Source organism: Lytechinus pictus, chromosome 4 (assembly GCF_037042905.1).
Source record: "Lytechinus pictus isolate F3 Inbred chromosome 4, Lp3.0, whole genome shotgun sequence".
Classification (NCBI taxonomy): Eukaryota; Metazoa; Echinodermata; class Echinoidea; order Temnopleuroida; family Toxopneustidae; genus Lytechinus; species Lytechinus pictus.
This window is the reverse complement of record NC_087248.1, coordinates 18825043-18846453: the sequence shown is the minus strand read 5'-3', so window position 1 is coordinate 18846453 and position 21411 is coordinate 18825043. Positions and strand designations below refer to the sequence as shown.

The following is a 21411-nucleotide window of genomic DNA, read 5'->3' as shown; positions in this document are numbered from 1 at the left end:
ATTTTTTTACCTGATTGCTAAGAAAGCATGAATGCTTGTAAGCAAGCAACCAGAGGACCGACGGCTTAAGGTCCCCTCCGAAGGACCTGGTACTGAGGATTAATGCCTTACCAAAGGGCACTAGCGCACCAAGTGGGAATCGAACCCGGGTCACCGGAATACGAGTCCCCCGCTCTACCGACTGAGCTATCGCGCCTCCCTAAAGAGAATATACTAAGTGTGGTCTAATACCTTACCATTCCCCAGTTTTATGTGTATTTAGACCCATGTAGTCTGTAGCCGTTTTGTGGTTTGACTAAAGTTTAAAGTAGGGGGTTAAGAAATATACTTCGGTCATGCATGCCCCACATTGTGGATTACCGGTAGCCCTGGAAAATGAATTTGCAGTTCTAGTTTGCAATTGGAAATCTTAGTTACATGCTTTTTGTTTAGGACAAATGTATGCAGATTTCAAGATATAAGCTGTATTTTGTTGAATTAACATAAGATATACAATAAGAATAAGCAAAATGAAGCAACCGTTCATAGTCAATTTTTCAATCCATTAGATTGAGTCATTGGTAAAGAGAAGTAGGGACAGTGATTTTCCGTTTTACCGGTGAATAAAATGGAAATTCCGTTTAGTTCTTATACTTTTCATGTAAACATTCATGGAATTCACCTTTACAAAACGGAATTCAGGTTTTTGTTGTGTACATTATCAGTGACAAAACAGAATTTCAATGTTTAGATCGAGTTGAAACGGAATTACAGATTTTCAGAAACGGAAAAGACCATTTTTTGAAACGGAAAATCACTGTCTCTATGAAAGTTGCTGATATCAATGATTTCTATTATGGTTTTTTACCTTTCTCTGTATTTCTTTGTGTAATGTTGGCCAGTTGATATATCATAACTGCACCTCCAAACTGGAAATGTGTCTTAATAGGCATCCAATCTAACATAAACATTACGATAGCTTTTGAACATGAATGGACATCCTTCTCCCAACGCTATATACGCTGCTCATTTTTTTTAACGTTATGTAATTTGATAGTTTGTCCTTAAAATCTCTTGGGCCAAACAGAGGAACGGTAATCAAATTGAGGAAGATGGCACTTTATAAAGGCCACCACACACCTAACGACTGTTCGCGATCCGATTTTGGAACAAATCGCATTTTGTTCATTTCTGAAAATGTGAATGGAACATATCATTTTATTTGAGGTTAGAATTAATTGAAAGGATACTAATATCACCATTTTGAAATATTACAAGCCTTTCTTTTGGAGAAAAGTCAAATTAGTTTCAAATCGTAGCCGATTGTACGACTGCTATGACGTCATTACGACTAGATATTAAATTCACTTTTATTCTAAGAAGGATGGTAGCATAGTCACAGATTTGAACATAGGGATTCGTACGATGATTTAGAACATTACACAGTAAGATATTCCAAGTCTCAATATTAGCATCAAATTCTACTACATTTTATTCTGAAATCGGATCGCAGACCAATCGTAAGGTGTGCGGTCGCCTTAAGAGTTTCAAAGATCTACTTGGAATATAAATTTTTGCTTGCTTCATTCTTTTTTATTATGAAAAGTCCTCAGAACCAAGATGGATGAACTGGAGGATGAGATCAAAGGTCAGATAAACAGGGTTGCCAAGGATCTTGGTTTAGAAGCCAACAAAACCATCAAACTGGAGTCTAATAATCAACTTGGTTACTTCTTCAGAGTCACACGCAAGGTAGGACCTGAAAGACCAGATTTTGTAGTTCATGCATCGTTATTTTAAAGATAAATGCCAATTTTGGTTATGAACTCATATTAATTTTGAACAGAATCCAATAAAAATGACCACCACAAGTTCGTATGTGTAAATGATAAGTATGTGCCTAACAATTGTAGAAGAAAGTGTGTAATTGCTGATATAGGAGCTAAATGAGCAAGGCATTCCAGCCAGTTGTCTGGTCTTTTTCCAAGCATCGGTAATACACTGTCCCACATGTCTTTATCTGTGTTAGCGGTCTTCAGCATGATTGTTTTTTTCCAGCTCAGGTCTTGCATGTAGATTTCATGTTTCTATGATGATATGGTGACAATTTACCTCGATGTCACAGACTTTCTCATGAAATCCTTGTTCACTGCATCCCATTTAATGCAACTGCATACCTCTAGCTTTGATGATGGAACAATATCCAGTCTTTAAATCATGTATTGGCGACAATAAGCCACCTCATGTATACATTCTCAACATGTGTAGACAAATGTCATTTGAACTAAAATCCGATATCCGCTAATAGGTACATGTACGTAGATGATTGTCTGACATAGCAACACTCAATCTATGCAACCAGGGGGCGTGTCATAAAGCTGTTTGTAAATTAAGAGGGACTTTAAGAACGACTGGTGATCCTTTCTCACGCGCTGAACATTTTGGTAAATACCACAGGAAAGGATCACCAGTCGTTCTTTAAGTCGCTCTTATCTTACAAACAGCTTTATGAAACACCCACCTGGATTCCTAACATCAAGCCGCAATGATACAGGGGTGATATTCCTCCGATTTAAATCGAATTTTTTTTTTTTTTTCCAGCAAGGCATATGATTTTTTCCTTCATTTTTGCCCAATTTGAAAATCCAAACTTTTTCTCCGATTTTTTTTTTTTCTGATTTGGTATTTTTAGCGCTACCATACATATTGCACCGCGTGGCTCTAATAATTGGTAATGTCAGCACCGTAGTGATTCCGACCGTACCCCTGAGCGAGCTGCATGCATGTCCGCTACCCGGGCCGCCACGGCCGTGCTCTAGCGGGCACGTATAGCGCAGCAAGCATCTTGGAACGTGTGTGTGCAAATGTTCGTTCGCGGGTCGTGATACGAATATCGTCATTTGGTAACCTTTTGAGTTTTTGACAGTTGCAGGCATCAAACTTTCATTATTTATTGTGATCTTGGTCATGGATATTGACATGCAAATGAATTGTTTTCTTGTTTACGACGACTGAGCTAGCTGAGCTTCGACCTTCGCGAGATTTTTTACTTTTAATTTTAGCATCGTCTTCGTATTCACGAACTCTTACAAAGGAGGATCACGCAAATTGTCATGACTGTTGCAGGCCTTGTGACGGAATTCACCTCATTGATGGACTTTTTGTTCTGGATTTCTTCAGCACTAATTTTCTTTTTGGATAATTATTTTGCCAAATTGGATAGATCTACAGTGAATCTCTGTTGGACCTGTGATTTTTTGTTATAGATCTGGATCCTGTGATTTTTTTGTTATAGACTCTCATGACTCTAGATCTAGAAGCAGATGTGAAATTTCCCCTCCAGGTATGCACAAAATTGCACCATTCAAAGTCCCAAAATGCGAAAAGTCCCTACCGTGAGAGGGGGGATACCCCCCTCCCACACCCTCCCCCCTCGGTCGCTTCGCTCCCTCGCTTAAGTATGTCTATTCTTTTTTCAAGAGTGAATATCACCCCTGAATGATAATAAAAAGCAGGGGAACATTTCATGAAAGGACATGTTGATGTTTTATCCGACAAGTCTTATTTTATCCTATAGTTACCACGGTAACATTGCTTCTAACCAATCAAAATCAATGAAAGTTGTCTGATTTAACAACATGTCAGACAAAAATGTTGATAATACACGCCCCAGGCGATTAAAATTACTCTTTTGTAGATTGTACTAGCAGGTTGTTGTGAAAGGCAACTGGATAGTAGCTTATATGCAGAAAAGGGTAATGATATCTTCTTGACAATCACATTTTTGATATACCTGTACACTCCTCATCCATGTAGGAGGAGAAAGCTCTAAGAAACAGCAACAAGTATTCCACCATCGACACCAACAAAAATGGCGTTCGCTTCACCAACTCCAAGCTAAAAAGTTTGAACGAGGAGCACATGGCCGCCAAGGAAGAATACAATGAGACTCAAAAAGCTGTAGTGGATGAAATCATAGGCATAGCGTGTGAGTGACATTGATAATCTCGTGTTTTTTGTTTACCAATATTGCTCACCAAAATTGTCACCAAGGTTTAGGGAAACAACTATTTTTAATTTTTAGATTATGATTTTTGCCATTAGATGAATGCTTATTAGTTCAGAGTTTTTGTTTTTTTAGAACATGACTTAACTTGTAGTCTTTGATATTTGAAAGCACCATTTTACCTGAGACCAAATTTCAAAGTCAGATCTCATCTTCTTCATCTCTCTTCATCTTCTTCTTGATTTAGGAATAAATCCCAGTTACGGTCAATTTAGCGTATTTACTATTTAAAGGTACGTTTCGAATTTTGGTTGCTATGAACGTGGATTATGTGGTTCTATATTGGATTTCTTTTTTAGCTGGATATGTGGAGCCTATGCTAAGTATGAATGACATCACTGCACAACTGGATGTACTTGTCAGGTAACTTATTTGTAAATTATACTTGACATATGGCTTTAAATTTTATTTCAGTAGGTTTTTTCCACCTTTAAAACAGGAATTAAAAGTAATATAAAAGGGAAGGTATGTCACAACTTTTAAATGCAAAACTTTTTTTTTACGTAAGTCTTTAATGTCCTTGCCAGGCAAGCCAACAATCGACCAGATTAAGCGTGTTCAATCAGTGCGTTGAGCAGCAGTGTATTTGTACTCTACATGCAGTGCAGATTGTACTGCCATGTACGGGGATGGGGTATTAAAATGTTGTACGCACGACCTTTACACGCGTACCCATGCACAACACTAATTTTCAATTTGAATTCAATTTATATCTTTTCCCAATGTATATATGAAAATTCTGCATGAAATTAGAACTTATGCACTGACATTGCCACGCCATCTTAGAGGCTGAAGCCATTTCCTTGCATGCATTGGTGATCTGCACCTGGCGCCTCTCAGACAACTCTGTTAATACGTATTCCTGTTTCCTCTGAAGAAAGCATTATGAGATAATGACATCATATGCGTAAGTATTTTCTTTTTCCTCACAGCTTTGCACACGTATCTGCCGGTGCTCCCATCTCCTACGTCCGACCGATGCTTCATGACCAGGGGGAGGGCGTCCTTCGCCTTGCTCAGTCGAGACATCCGTGTCTAGAAATGCTTGACGACGTGGCCTTCATACCCAATGATGTGACCTTTGAGAAGGACAAGCAGATGTTCCATATCATCACCGGACCAAACATGGGCGGCAAATCTACCTTCATTAGACAGGTAGAAAATAAGACAATTCTAAGGGGGCATAGGAGGAAACTTAAAGGAGAAGTCCACCCCAACAAGAAGTTGATTTGAATAAAAAGAGACAAATCCAAAAAGCATAACACTGAAAATTTCATCAAAGTCGGATGTAAAATAAGAAAGTTACGACACTTTAAAGTTTCGCTTAATTTAAAAAATAGTTATATGCACATCCTGGTCGGTATGCAAATGAGGAGATTGATGACGTCATCCACTCACTATTTTGTATTTTATTATATGAAATATTTTAATTTTCTCATTGTCAAGTAAAACAACGATTAATTCCTTCCTGAACATGTGGAATTAGAATTGTTTAATACTATATGGGTCAGTCAAGTTGGCCCTCATTGTCAAATCTGTAAAAAATGAAAAAAAAGTATAATTCAAACAAAAAACAAAAGAAATAGTGAGGGACATCATCAAATGTCTCATTTGCATGTCGTGCTTATCACTGTTTTGTGAAAAATAAGTGAAAATTTTAAGTGTCATAACTTTCTTATTTTACGTCCGATTTTAATGAATTTTCAGTGTTATGCTTGTTGGATTTTTCTCTTTTTATTCAAATCACCTTTTTGTTGGGGTGGACTTGTCCTTCAAAGTTCATTTGCTAATCCTTACACTAATTAAGTCCCAAAATCAAGCCTGAAGGGGTGTTGCAAGAAAGTTTGGTTGCAAATTAAAGGGAAATCAACTACAAATTTGTGTTTCATCAAAGGACTTACCTTTCCTTCCAAAATTGCTTTATGAATAATAATAGTATGATGTTCCGCTTTTACATAGCGCTTGATATATCGGAACAAGATCTGAACATTACAGAGATATATTATTATTATGACCTTTGGATCTTTGACTTAAGACTCAATTTGCTAGGCATACTACAGAGGCTTCCACATCCTAACATGTACCCATTCAACACCTGGGTGGAGAGTGGCAAGATGTGGAATGACGCCTTGCCAAAGGATGCGAGGCCATTGTGGGATACAAACACTTGACCCTCTGATTACAAGGCAAGAGTCAGAACTGCTACACACGATGCTTCCTGGTATTGTAATCATGACAAGGTATTTTATCTCTTATCCTGCAGGTCGGTATGGTGGTCTTGATGGCCCAGATCGGTTGCTTCGTACCCTGTGAGAAGGCAGAGGTATCCATCGTTGACTGTATCCTGGCCAGGGTAGGAGCGGGAGACTGTACGCTTAAAGGAGTCTCAACATTCATGGCTGAGATGCTGGAGACCGCATCAATCCTCAGAGTAAGACCAGCTGTTCCTAAGTTAAGAGCGACTTTAAGAACGACTGGTGATCCTTTCTTGTGGTAAATGGTATACACCAAAACGTTCATTGGCGATGGTTAAAGGGGAATCCAGCCGTGGCCATAAAATATTGTTTTGGGAAGGAGAAAAATAAATTAAACAGAATGGTGAAAGTTTGAAAGAAATCGGACAAGCAATAAAAAAGTTATAGCTGCTTTAAAATTGAGATCACTAATACTATGTAGATTTCAAATTGGCAACTGGGTAAGTAAATTATGATAAGGGGCAAGGACAACTTTCCCACAGGCCATGTACTTTATTATCAGGGATTTGTGGTTTTCTCCTAAGTACCCATTCCCCTGGGGCAGTAATCTAAATATAACCCAGGTAGTATATTGTTTTATGTCCTCATGAAAGAAAAATATAATTTGAAATAAAACTTTTGGGAAAAATGACAATTTAGCCATAATATGTATTGGAGTACATGGAAGAGTAGTCCTTGCCTTACATCACTATGACATCCCATATGCGGCCAATTTGAAGTCTCCATGGATATAGTGATTACCAATATTTACAACTTTTAAAAATTCATAACTTTCTTGTTGTTTGTCCAATATTGTTCAAACTTTCACCTATCAACTTGTCTGATTTTTCTTTTCCATATAAAAACAAGTTTTTATTTGGGTTGGATTCCCCTTTAAGTGCGTAAGAAAAGATCACCAGTCATTCTTAAAGTTGCTCTTAATTTTCGAACAGCTTTATGAAACACCCACCCGTCAATTATTTATTTGTCTTCTGCTTCCTTGATGAACTGACAGAAATGCCATTTCAAAGCTTGCTATTCTGTGCAGTTATTGCATTTTGAGGGTCATTTTGGGAACAAATTTGACTATTCCTCACATAGTGTTGGGGTCCACAACATTTGCTCCAGTGACAATGCTCCAATGGAAAATTTGCACAGTTACACAGTAAAAACTTCTAAAAATTTTATTCAACACTCTTTACTCTATTAATTTAACAGTAGTTGTTTAGAGTTTAAACAAGTCTTTAAAATCTTTATTTTTTTATCTTCAATTCAATAAAAAAGCATTGTTCTTTTTTTTAATTAAAAGTTGAACAATTACCGTAAAGTTTGTATATACATGTAGTAAACAGCGTTGTATAAAATTTTTAAACAGCATTTTTCCTGCGTGGTTAAACCATAACCCTGATCTCGATCCTTACTCCAACGCTAATCGTAATTTTTTTTGGTTTTCTGAACACAAAGCCCTAAGCATAGTCCCTGCACAAAACCTAACTGGCATGGTGGCTCAGTGGTAGAGCGCCTGCCTCATGAACGGGAGGTTCAATCCCTGGCCGAGTCATACCTAAGACTTATAAAAATGGGACCTTCTGCCTTCTTGCTAGGCAGTCAGCCTGAAGTGGCTACCCTGGGTAAATAAAACATTATTGAGAAATGGAGGAAAGGCAATTATCAGGTCACCTTTGTACATGGGTATTCATGCAGAAGAAAATTCCACAAAAAGTGAGAGCTTTCTTTTTCATCTAATGACAGAGTACTCCTGTCCCGTATTTTGTGCCACATTACTTTTTTTTTCTCCCTTCATTAGTAAAACAAATAGGACATCTCCTTATTTTGAACTCGGATCGCATGTAAGGACAGTTTAATGTGTGGTTTTCATGTCCCGTATGATTAACATAGATTCTTTCCATCAGTATAATGGGCATTTAATTTTTTTTTCAAACTGAAATCTTACCGTAATTTCATTTGAAATCTTCAAATCTTTGAAGTCATCACCTCTTTTCATCTTACAAAAAATGTTAAGGTGTACTGCTGATAATAGCAATTAGTAATTCAGATTAATAAGTTAGATTAGCATTTGCTCATGACTGTGTATGTTCGATTTTCCATAACATATGGTAAATAATATAATTGTGCATATTTGCTTTCTTTGTAGTCTGCTACAAGCAATTCATTGATCATCATTGATGAGCTCGGACGTGGGACCTCCACCTATGATGGATTTGGACTGGCATGGGCCATTTCGGAGTAAGGATTGAAAGCAGTCATACCTTTTTAAGCCCCCGCAGACGAAGTCCGGAGGGGGCATTAAGCGTTGCCCCTGTCCATCCGTCCGTCCGCTTAATTGACGCCGGTTGCCATGGTTAAGTACGCTATTTTATTCATGAGTCCACTGTTTCGAATTAATGAGTCTACTCTTCAAACAGTGGACTCCTGAATAAAAAAGCATACTTAACCATGGCTTGAGGCGTCAATTTGGTGTACTGTGACAAAAGCGCGTATCAGCATTGGATATTTTATAATATAAATAAGCGTAATCTATACAGGAAAATCTGCATAAACCATGGGTTCAACCGATGGTTTTAAAAACCACCTTTGTGAATTCGGGCCATTGATTCTACAGCACCTATACATCATTTTCAATTTTTTTTTTTCTGTCTGTTGATTGTAGTTTGTTTGTACCGGTAATTGACCTATTTTAGATTTGATTGTTCTTTTTAAGTTCTGGATTTACCATGTTATATTGTATATTTTGTATGTAAGGGGATCATTGTTTAGCAAGTCATGGGCTTTTTTGTGATTCCCATCCACATTTTATTGTATATATCTGCTTTGCATTATATGAATTATTAATAAATTGAATTGAAAACATCCTAACCCTCATATTTTTTGTTCCATTTCAGGCATATTGCCACTAATAATTGTGGCATGTGCCTGTTTGCAACCCACTTCCATGAGTTGACTGCCCTCGCTGACGCTGTACCGACGGTCAATAACCTTCATGTTACTGCCCTGACATCACACGATCAATTGACTCTTCTTTACAAAGTCAAACCTGGTAAGTATCGGTGATATCAAGTCACAAAAGAGATGGAAAACCAATTCTGGGGAGCATGTTCTAAAAGGATTCGTTGGATGTTTTCTCTGACAAGTCCTGTTTTATCCAACAGTTACCATAGTAACAGTGCTTCTAAGCCAATCAAACTTAAGGAAAGTTGTCAGATCTGATAAGTTGTTGGACGCAAATGTTGATGAAACGCTCCCCCGGTTTGAGTCACCAGTCATGTTGATGGCGTGGATTTGTATCCCACCGCTGCCACCTTGACATTAAGCAACAATAGATACGGGAAACAAGTTACAGTGATAACAACTTTGTTACGCCAACATCGTATGGCACACCTCATAATTACCAATGCCGGCCAATAATGGGCGATATAACATCATCCCTCACAGATGACAATATTTGATAAACCACATCAGTAATGATAACTCATTGGTACAGTCCTAAATATCAACAAGAACATCATATGCTCATGCAGTCCCTGTTTTATGGAACAAATTCCCTGAAAACAATTGTTTCACCGCGTACCACTTTACTATCAAACGTGAAGTCCACCGTCAACACAGTTTATTTGCATGAAAAGAGAAAAAAAAAAACACTTTTTTAGATTTGATCTAAGTAAGGTGTAATATTTATTATGTATTTATTTATTTATTTATTTTGTTTTATTTATTTTATACTGCAGGGTAGGCCTGTTCAGTTCTTAAAACTGCTTTACAAAGGCACCCTGCAGTTTAAAATACATGTCAAGATAACTATGAACAACAACAACAAACAACATCAAAAATACAAAATACAAAATATCTAACATCAGAAACAATTAACACCAAAATATAGAGTGGGAAGTGACAATTTAAACATACATAGCATTGTAAATCAATGGAATATAATTTCGCTCTTTATCAATTCGTATGAAAGGCTTTGCATAATTTTTTAAAAACTAACAAGGAGGTACAAACTTGTAAATTTGAAGGAAGTGCATTAAATAATTTGGGTCCGACATATGCGAAAGATTTTCTTTTATGTTCAATTCTAGCTTTGGGAAGCTGAAGGGGGCATCGTAAAGAATACCGTGTCCTGTTTTTCACGGGCCGTTTACATACTAAAGGTTTTAAATAATTTGGAACTAGATCATTCATTATTTTATATACAAGAACACAATACTGATATTTTATACGCTGATCTACTGATTGCCACTTCAGTGACTGCAACAAAGAAATTTGTGATGTATTATAATCTTTTTTCAAAAGCATTCTGGCATATTTATTTTGAAGTTTTTGTATCTTATCTAAATGTATTTTTGCACTGCTTCCCTAAGATGTAATACAGTAATCAATGTAAGGTAAAATCATAGAAAAGTACAGCTTCTTCATAATATCAAAGGACAGTAAGTGCTTAATCCGCCTTACACAACCTATTGCCCGAGATATTTTACAAACGATATTAGTAATATGTTCGCACCAAGTCAAGCCCGGATCGAGCATGACACCTAAGTATTTAATCTCTTTTACATTTTCTAATTGTATGTTCCTGAATTCACTGACAAATGAGCACCCCTCAACTTTTTCTTTTGACCAAATACCATGGCTTTTGTTTTTTGCGGGTGTAAATGCATATTATTTAAGTCTAGCCATTTACTTATTGAATCAAAATCATCTTGCAAATACTTTTGTACCTCCTTAATTGATTCACCGTGATTAAAAATGGCGGTATCATCAGCATAAAGAGACATTTTAGAATGTACATGCAATTTCAAATTACACATGTCATTGATAAAAATACAAAATATCAATGGACCCAGTATAGATCCTTGTGGGACACCTGATTTTATCTTCAAAAATTCACTGCGACAACTGTTAATCATTACAAATTGCCTTCTGTCTGTTAAATACGATTCCATCCAGTTGTATTCATTGCCAGTAATACCATAGTACTTAAGTTTTGCAAGTATAAAATTGTGAGGAATAACATCAAAAGCTTTGCGTAAGTCCAAGAAAATACCACCAGTAACATGTTTTCGGTCCATTTTATCATACAAAAAGTCTGTAATCTCAGTTAGACAAGTGGCAGTAGAATAAGACGGTCTGAAGCCAGACTGACAATTTGCAAGTAGATCATTTACATTTAAGTACTTATACAATTGATCATGTATTGCTCTCTCTAGTATTTTGGACAGGACTGGAAGCACAGAAATTGGTCTATAATTGTCAATATCAAATGATCCTCCCTTATGTACAGGAGTAATTCTTGCTGTTTTAAAATCTTCTGGAATAACACTAGTTTGTAAAGTTGCATTAAATAAATGGGTTAAAAGGGCCAGCTATACTCTCTGCTGCCAGCTTAAGAAACTTCGGGTGAATGCCATCTACTCCGACCGCTTTCGAACAATCAATATGTAATAGTTCTTTCAAAACATACTCCTTTTTGATTGCATAAAATTTAAATTCACAATCTGGAATAAACAGAGTTTGTAAATTGTTTAATAAATCTTTCGAGAAATTACCCGAAGCGGCTTGCAACCTTGAGCCGACTTCATTAAACGCTTTGTTTAGAACGTGAGCTATTTCATTGTTAGGTATTTGATCATTATCAATTGTTAATTTAACATCATGACTTGTGGTTTTATTTTTCTTAGGTATAATATAGGAAAGTTGTGACATTTTAAATTTTGTGTATTTGTCACAAAATAGTGATATCATAACACTGATAAGCAAAGGCCTGAACTTGCATAGTTTGGTGGTGTATTCTCTTTATGGTCTCAGAGTTCTGGTGAGATATTACTTTGACATCTTTGACAGCATTAAAATTTAAACCTTTTTTTATGATTCATGTAGTCATAGCCTTCTTTTGGTGCATGTATTATCAATTTGTTGTGCAGTATATTGCTTCACAAAAATGATCCATATTCTTGGGAAATGCCCTTTGTTTTAGGTATTTGTGATAAGAGTTTTCTTTGTAATGATCCATATTCTTGGGATATGCCCTTTGTTTAAGGTATTTGTGATCAGAGTTTTCTTTACATAATGATCCATATTCTTGGGATATGCCTTTTGTTTTAGGTGTTTGCGATCAGAGTTTTGGTATCCATGTCGCCGAGCTTGCCCACTTTCCTCAGAAAGTAATAGACTTTGCCAAAGAGAGGGCCGCAGAGCTAGAAGACTTCCAGAGTATCGCATCGTCCGTTTCGACCAGTATGGAAGGCTTGGATGAACCCTCGGCCAAGAAGCGCAGGCTGGATAAGCAGGTCAGTCAGAGAGAGATCTCTGTAAAAATTGAAATTAAAGGCATGAGTTAATGTTGCTTTGACTTTAAAAATCTGAGCTGCAAGGTCCTACTTTTCACCTGTGTCTGATAAATGTTATAGTAAAGAAGCCCTCCCCCCCCCCCCCCAAAAAAAAGAAGAAAAAATGGCACCCTGAAAATAATTGTTTAGTGCTTAGAAAAGTGGAAAATAAAGTGACCAGAAACACCATCTTGATATCACCCCATACACTATTAATATCCTCAGGAGATCATTGACATTTCAGTCACAAATATCTTGAAAGTGTCTGCACAAATTTGATTTTTTTTTTTTTTCTTCCTGTGTGTTTCTTCATCCATATGAACAATATGGAAACCAACATGAAGCAAAGTTCAGTATTTTTAAAGTGAGACTTGTAATGTTAACAATGACTTTAAGTTTGACCATGGTCAAGTTGAAATGAAATCATTTCGTGACTTCCAATATGGAGTGCATTGATGGACTCACAGCTCAAGTTATGCCATGTGGGTGAAGGTATTGAAATTTTGATGGATGTTTAAGAATGGCTTGATGTATCCACCAAGATAAAAAACAGAAAAACATCAAAATTTGAGATTTCTTGTTTTGTCTTTCTTGGCTGGTGGGTGTTTCATAAAGCTGTTCGTAAAGTTATGCACAACTTTACGCAGGATTGGAACATGTTCTTAGGTCATAAATCAATTATATACGGATAACACATAGCAAAAGAAAGTATCACCAGTCGTGCGTAAAGTCATTTGTATCTTAAGAACAGCTTTATGAAACACCCACCAGGACTATGATCTGACTATATATGGGCCTCTCAAAGTGAAATGTCTCAGGTGTCAATATTTGTTTGAAAACAATACCACAAATATACCAAGTATCAAGTGCAGTTTGGTGTACGCACAGCGCTATATAAATGGACATATGTTGTGTTGATGTTGTTGTTATTAAATTCTTTACATCATTATGACCTGAATTTTTTCCACATATTTTTATCAACAGGAAGGGGAAGCCATAATACAGGATTTCATGTCAAAGGTCAAGGCCATTCCTCTAGACGAGCTCTCTGAAGATGAAGTCATGAGCCGGATACAGTCCCTCAAAGCAGACGTACAGGCAAAGAAAAACTCCTACATTGAAGAATTGCTGTCCAGAGGAACCTAGGTACCACTCGGATACCCCTAGCCAGAGTTATACAAGCAAAGAGAAATACTTACTTTGAAAAATGGCTTTCCATGAAGGCAGAGGTAAAGCAAAGAGAAATGCCTACATTGAAGAACCTGTTTCCAGAGGAACCTAGATTCCACTACAAATGCCCTGAGCCAGAGGTACAAGCAAAGAGAAATACCTACATGGAAGAATAGCTCTCCAGAGGAATCTAGATACCACTACAATCCCTCAAGGTATATGTACAAGCAATAAGCAATGCTTACATTCAAGAATGTTCTCTAGGTGAACAAAGGCACTAGAGCGCGTCTGACACCCTTCCCGACCAAATTCAAATCAATATCTTGCCAAAGGTCTTCAATGCTATAAGTGGACTGATCCTCAGAGGAGTATTTCATCAACATTTTTCATCCGACAGACAAGTTGTCCGATCTGACAACTTTCCTTGATCATTATTTTCGCCAACAAGTACTATTACAATGGTAATTGTCGGGTAAAACAGGACTTGTTGGATAAAACATGTGGCTAGTCCTTCCATGAAACGCTTCCCGGGATCTCATTTCTAGTCTGGAGGCTTATCCATCAGACCTAGACACCTTTACGCAAGTTGTGCGTCAAACTTCACCGGCAGTACGTTAAATTACTCGTCATTCATCACAAATATTTGGCAGCACCTTCTGCGGGTATAGAGGCATGTTTTCAGGGGCTGTTTCACAAAGCTTAGCGATTGATCATGCTGCAGATTTCTAAACTTGATTGATCATAATTATCGTTGCAATCAATCGTAATCAAACTAGGCTTTCTGTAATCGGGTCCGGTTCATCATCCATAGACCTATTACTGCGTGGATATGTCGTGTTCTTTCTGTCTCTCTTTTTTGCAGAAAAGGGCTGTTGTAGGTTCATTGTAACTTATGTACTAGGGTGCCTTTTCGTAATATCTAGTGTTTCAAACTGTATTTGAAACTTCTTCAATATACTAGAAAAGGCACAACTGTTATTGTCTGAAGCATTGATCATAAAATTTCAGTGTTTGTGAGGAACACTCAAGACAGCTTAATAATAATTAAAGTGCGACTGAAAGTTTATCATCTTTGTAGTATTACATATAATGTAATTTCTTACAGCTCATCTTCTGTGTAAAAAATATCACCATAATCCAGAAAGTCTGCCAATATGATAGTATGATGTATTCTAGTTTCTGTATTGTTCATTTTTTGTAAAGAAAATATTTTTGTAACCTTTGTGAGTTTTCAGTTGAAACCATCATTTTTGTATGAAGCTAATTTTTACAGAGGTTTTCTATTAAAAAAATGTATGATAAATTTTGTAAGAAAGAAATGAGAAACACATGCTAATGATAGCTTGTGAGACCTGATGGAATTAGATTCAATAAAAGGTGAAAACTGAAAACATCAAACCTTTTATCAATGTAGTTTGTAATTTTGTATTTTATTGGTAAACATATTTGAATCAATTATTTTTAGTCATGTTAGTTCAAAACCAACTCACCGATGTAAGTAATGATTATGTGGGCATTGATTAAATGGGTTATATTCACTTTCAGCATTCAACCTCTACTGTTCGGGAATTATGCAACTATTGGCTTTCCATAGCTAAACCGCAACTTTAGACAGGAGTTTAAATTAAACCCGAGTGCAAAGTATGCCGGCCATTTGGTCACATTGCCATTTGGTTCACACATCATTTTGTCAAATACCCACTCTGTTTAGTTCTCGTTTAGTTTGTCTACTTTTCACTTAATATTTTTTTTATTCTGTCTAATGATAACGGTTCATCTAACCATGTGGACTAAGTGGTGTTAGACCTACATGTATGGTAGATATTAGATGATCTTGGGTATAACCGAAATGGAACTTCAAGGGGAATCCAGTCTTGGTCATATTATGTTGTGTTTGGAAGGAGAAAAATAAATAAAACAGAATGGTGAAGGTTTCAAAGAAATCGGACAAGCAATAGGAAAGTTATGGCTGTTTTAAAATTGAGATCCTTAAGACTATGTAGATTTCAAATTGGCAACTGAGTAAGTAAATTATGACAATGGGCGATGACAACTTTTCCATAGGCCATGTACATTATTATCAGTGATTTGTGGTTTTCTCCTAAGTACCCATTCCCCTGGGGCTGTAATCTAAATATAGCCTAGGTAGTATATTGTTTTATGTCCTCATGAAAGAAAAATATATTTTGAAGTAAAATTTTTGAATGAAATGTCATTTTAGCCCTTTTATGTATTGGAGTACATGGAAGAGTAGTCCTTGCCCTACATCACTATGACATCACATTTGTGGTCAATTTGAGATCTCCATAGGTATAGTGATTACCAATATTCAAAACTTAAAAAAAATCATAACTTTCTTATTGTTTGTCCGATATTGTTCAAACTTTCACCTATCATCTTGTCTGATTTTCCTTTTTCCTCTAAAAGCAAGTTTTCATTTGGGTAGGATTCCCCTTTAAGAAAAATAATTAATTGGTTAAATGGCAATTAGACCAAATGATCAGTAGACGTATTGGTTATAGTTGAATCAGGATTAGACCATGTGGGATGAGAGGTAATGGAAATTTGACAAAGCAGGGGTAGACCTTTACCCCTGTTACATCAAGAAAATCGGTGGCCCGGGGCCTGCCTCGGTTAGGAAAGAAATTCGATGTAAACATCCCAAACCAACCTCGGGCCACCTTTTAGCGAACCTACCCTAGACCACCTCCAGAGGTAGTCTCGGGCAGGCCCCGGTCCACTGATTTTTTAGATGTAAATGCAAACCTTCCTCGAACCTGCCTCGGTCCGTTCGCCAGCTGTCGCAAATTACGTCATAGTACTCAAATTTCTATATAAAGGAGAGAGGAAAAGTGTGACGAGCAAGAAGAAGGAAAAAAAATGGAAGAGAAAGGAAAACCAGGAGGAGAAGAAGGAAAAGGAGGTGAAGAAGAAAAAGATGAAGGGGTTACCCCGGGTAATGGTGGGGGGGGGGGAAGGTAGATTAGATCCAGAGGTTGTGATTGGTGGAACTCAGTTTGGGTCAGATGCTTAGCTTACCGTGATTCAGAGAGAGTGAAAGTGTTTTTGTACCTAGGATTGTTCAGTCTTTGTAAAAAAAATACAAATAGGGGTGATTCCATACGTGTCGTACAGGACATTTCGACAACAATATCTAGTCTCTTAGCTGATTGCTTGAGCAATAACAATTTATTTTTTGTCAATAATAAAGTTATAGTGGGTAGTCATTTAAAAAACTGATTACCAACAAAAAAAATTTGATTATGGATGAATTACAGGTGAAAATGTTGTGTGTCATACGGGACTCAGAAATGTCCCGTACGACATGCAACATTTTCACCTCTAATTCACCCATGGACAACATATTTTTGTTGGTTGTCATTTTTTTAAAAATGACTACCCAGTATTTCTTTATCATTACCACAAAATACATTGAAGTTCCTTGTTTGTTTGGACAGTAGGTTGAGAAATGTTGTGAAAATGGCTAATTTTTCTAGCATGGAATCGCCCAATACCAGATCTTCATGAAATGACGGGTAGTAAATTTATTTTAACTGATGGGAGGTATTTATATAACACCTGCGTGACCTATTACACTGAAACATGGTAGCCCTCATGATGCATACCTATGATTATTATGCTACAATAGATTTATTGTTATGACTTTGTTATGCTAACATAATGTGAAGATACCCTCAATAATGAGTACTTCGTACGTTTATAATCATATCAAGTTCAACTTAATTCAATTCCAATAAAAAAAAGCAATTTTACAACACATTGGATAAAAACATGCAATTTAAAATGAAATACAAGCAATTAAATAATATGCAGGGGCAGCGGAACGGTTTCAAAGTGGGGGAGCCAAAAGTTGGGGGGGGGGGGGGGCTGACCATGCACAAAATCACAATCATATGGTCATTTTTACGTTTTTGTACACGGTTTTGGAAAAAAGTGGGGGGGGGCTGAAGCCCCCCAGCCCCCCCCCCCGCTTCCGCGGCCCCTGATATGTACATACATCTTGGTATAGATAGTGTATTGAAATTAGTTATAGCTGTACAAAAACACATCCGAGGTCTTGTCAAGACAGCTCCATTAATAGCATAAGATTTGATCAAATAATGAAAGCGGAGAACAAATTCATTGAATATTCATTAAATAAATAATTATCATATGTGATTTATTTGTTTCTTTTAAAGCCAATACGAACCAGCAAACTTGTATAACACTACCTCTTGTCCTCAACTACTCAAATCTGGTCAGGTTCATGATCCATAATGCAACATTATTTCCGAGCAGAGTAGTCTTAAAATAAAGGTACACCCTAATGATAGGACACTACATTCGTACCGATGTTATCAGGTACAGTGGCGTAACAGGGGGGGGGGGGGGCAAGCTGCCCCCTGGCGGAGTTCACCGGGAAACTCTGCTGGGTTTTTTTAATCACTTTTAAGTCACAATATGAAACATATAGTTCAATATGATTACATTGTGTATCCATGTAGACCTAACCGTAATAAAAGTAATGGCAGTCAAATAAATTTTACTTTTAAACAAAGTTTAGTGGAGCCTTTTCTGTCTGTTCGATCTACTTTCTTATTAGATGACCAGCGCTGTTCTCACCATGTTTGGATCTACATACAGGTGCCAAAGTGCATTTTCCACAATGAACATTTAAAGAACTAACTCATACCGAAGTACCTTGACAGGGGCCGCGGAACGGTTTTCAAACTGGGGGGGGGGGGGGGGGGGCTGGCCATGCAAAAAATCACAATCATATGGTAATTTTTACGTTTTTGTACATGGTGTTGAAAAGAGGGGGGGGGGGGGCTTCAGTCCCTCCCCGCTTCCGCGGCCCCTTCTTGACCAGTGAACATTTGCATCAGTGCCTTCGTCTGGCAATTACACCTTTTGTGCCAAGATTCAAGCAACTTGTTGCTGACAGACAGTGTCACTTTTCCCATATTGAAAGTGACTAGGAGACTGACATCCTTGTTAGAGTCTACAACAGACATGCTCTATTCATTCTACTTTGACTACAAAAAATATTGATACTTCAAGACATTATCTGTCTCCCCAATACCAGGCATGAATAGGTACAATCTAGATTCATTTTAACAAAGTACTACAATTTTGTTATCATTAATATTGACTCTCGCTGTATTTTGAAATCTTTTCTAAATTTGCTTGCGTTTCATATGAAACTGTTATAAATTTGTTGGATTAAATGCTCCCAGAATAAAGGCCAGATTGCACAAGAGAGCATCTAGGACCCCGACCGCAAGGGTCTTTGCGCTTCGCGCACATTTTTTTCTAAGTATCCACTTCACCCTGGCCCTTTCAGGTTTACTTGGAGTCTCATCTGGCCCTTCAAAGAAAAAGTTTGAGAACCCCTGGTATATAGCATAATGTCGTATGAAAGTCTATCATAAACTTGCTAAATCTCCAAAGCTACCGGGGGGCTCTGTCCAAGAGTCAAGACCCGTGCAGTGGGGGCTCTTCATCTGTAACCTTTAAAGGGCGATCTATAACGGGCCCCTATATGGACCCTTCCTGCATTAAGCTTTGCGTTGAAGCACTAGCGTACGGGGGGGGGGGTCCACAGCCAAAGGGAAATAAAAGAGGCAGCGAAATGAGATGAATGAAAAAAATATATATGACATGATATTTGCTATGATGTAAAAATCTATCACATAATTAGAATTTCATTTCAAAAGGCCATTTTTCTTTCTGGCTCGCTTCGCTCGCTGGCGACTTTTTACAAATTTTCCCCCATTTGCTATAGTGTGCCTCCTAAAAATATTTGGATGATAACGGTACACAACTGCATTGAATTTATGTATTGTGTAAAGCTGTATAAATATACACGCAATTTGATTAAAATTAGTGGCCATCTGTAAGATTTAAAATGGCTTTAATATCAAGAGTAAAGCACTGTTGTGTGGATGAGTTTGGACTATGGCCCCCAAAAGTTCTACAACCAAACAAAAAAGGAGGAAAGAAAAGCAAAGCAAAAGTGTATTATATCTTTTGAAGATCACGTCAAAATCTATCTTCATGTTAGATTTTCATGAAAAGGTGATTTTTTTTTATCTCGCTCGCTTCGCTCGCTCGGGACTTATATTAAGCTACTTCTTGCCACAAGCGCCATACTGGGCCCCCTCGAGCATAATAGAGGTTCACACTGGTGCGCACAATCGTAAAAAAATCCTGTTCACCGTGGCGTACAAAAAAAGAGAGAAAAGGACAGAGAGAAGGGTAAAATATAATATTACCTTTTTAACATTATGTCAAAATCTATCACAAAATTGGATTTTTGCAATAAAAATGTCAAAATTTTTGCTCGCTCGCTCGCATTTATGTACATTTCTTGGCCCGATACACCATATCGCCCCCTCAACATTTTTGCCTTATGACGCCATTGCCTGTTCCATTATATGACCGGGAAATTTTTGGCTCTTGCCGGCCACCGACCCCTGTTACGCCCCTGATCAGGTAATACCGAAGTCACATTTCCCCTACGGCGGCCGTACGGCTAGTCGAAAACGGCCATTTTAACATCTTTTGCACCAGCTAAATAATATTTCGACTCGCCGTTGGGCCGCCTTAGGGGAAATGTGACTGAGGAACACAGTGCAGAAAAATGGAATGTTGTTTCAGCCTTTCACTCTAACAACAAGTTGTTTTAACTTTTTTTGCAATTGTTTAAACTTTTTAAACAACCTGTTTAAAAAGTTTAAACAAAGTTGTTAGTGTGACGGGCTTTAACAACGTGCTTCAAATTTTAAACAGCGTTTTTACAGTGTATAACAAAAGAAAACTTTCCCTTCAAAACCTTTTAGTTCCCCTATTATTAAAGGCTTATTCATTTCTATATGTGTAAATAATCCTCTCGGGTATATTTCAGGACTAGCTACATGTATTTATAATACACAGTTATGGTCAGTTCACTTTTGCTCCAATACTTTCAGAGTTAACAAAGACGGTATTAAATTCGGATTAATTATATAATTTTGAAATATTGATATATAAGCATGCTAAATCTACCTGTTCATGTGCTTAATTGCCCGTTATCGACCATGTTCATTGAACCTTCTCTCTACCATTGTCTCGATCCCTTCCCCTTCTCACTTTTTTTTGTCATCCGCCACACTTCTTTAACTTTTGATATTTTATGAAACGTACTTATTACAGAGTCACATCTATTCACTATCATTCCGACCATGCATGGTTGTTTAAGTTTACGATATGAATCGAAATGCAAAGCTTGCCTCTTTTGCAAGCTACCCTTTTTTTTCTTGGGGGCACCTCTGTTTAATATTTTATAACTCATTACAGCTAACATGGCTAAGGGTCATTTGTGTATTGTTATTTTCCTGATTATTCGATCTTCAACATCATTATATCGTCATCATATATCACGTCTGATCCTAAACAAATTTATTAAACAGACTTGTTTAAAAAGTTTAAGCAGTTTAGTTGTTAGAGTTACGGGCTTGAACAACGAGCTTAAAATTTTAAACAGCGTTTTTACAGTGATAGCAATTATCACACGAAACAGAACAAACTCAATTCAATTCAATTCTATTCAATTTTATTTGGCAAATTAAAACAATCA

General features: G+C 37.1%; 1 protein-coding gene across 1 annotated transcript in view; it reads left to right on the top strand.

Annotated features, from left to right (window-relative positions):
• The window catches only part of LOC129258896 (DNA mismatch repair protein Msh2-like), a 42433-nt gene extending 28515 nt beyond the window's left edge, over nucleotides 1-13918 (top strand). The window contains exons 13-21 of the mRNA XM_064098554.1: nucleotides 1586-1731; nucleotides 3796-3967; nucleotides 4345-4408; nucleotides 4978-5200; nucleotides 6309-6476; nucleotides 8435-8526; nucleotides 9183-9337; nucleotides 12400-12584; nucleotides 13608-13918. Of these exons, the coding sequence (XP_063954624.1) occupies nucleotides 1586-1731; nucleotides 3796-3967; nucleotides 4345-4408; nucleotides 4978-5200; nucleotides 6309-6476; nucleotides 8435-8526; nucleotides 9183-9337; nucleotides 12400-12584; nucleotides 13608-13769 (1367 nt within the window). The 3' untranslated portion in view covers nucleotides 13770-13918. The remainder of the gene's footprint in view (nucleotides 1-1585; nucleotides 1732-3795; nucleotides 3968-4344; nucleotides 4409-4977; nucleotides 5201-6308; nucleotides 6477-8434; nucleotides 8527-9182; nucleotides 9338-12399; nucleotides 12585-13607) is intronic.
• The last annotated feature ends 7493 nt before the right edge of the window (nucleotides 13919-21411 follow it).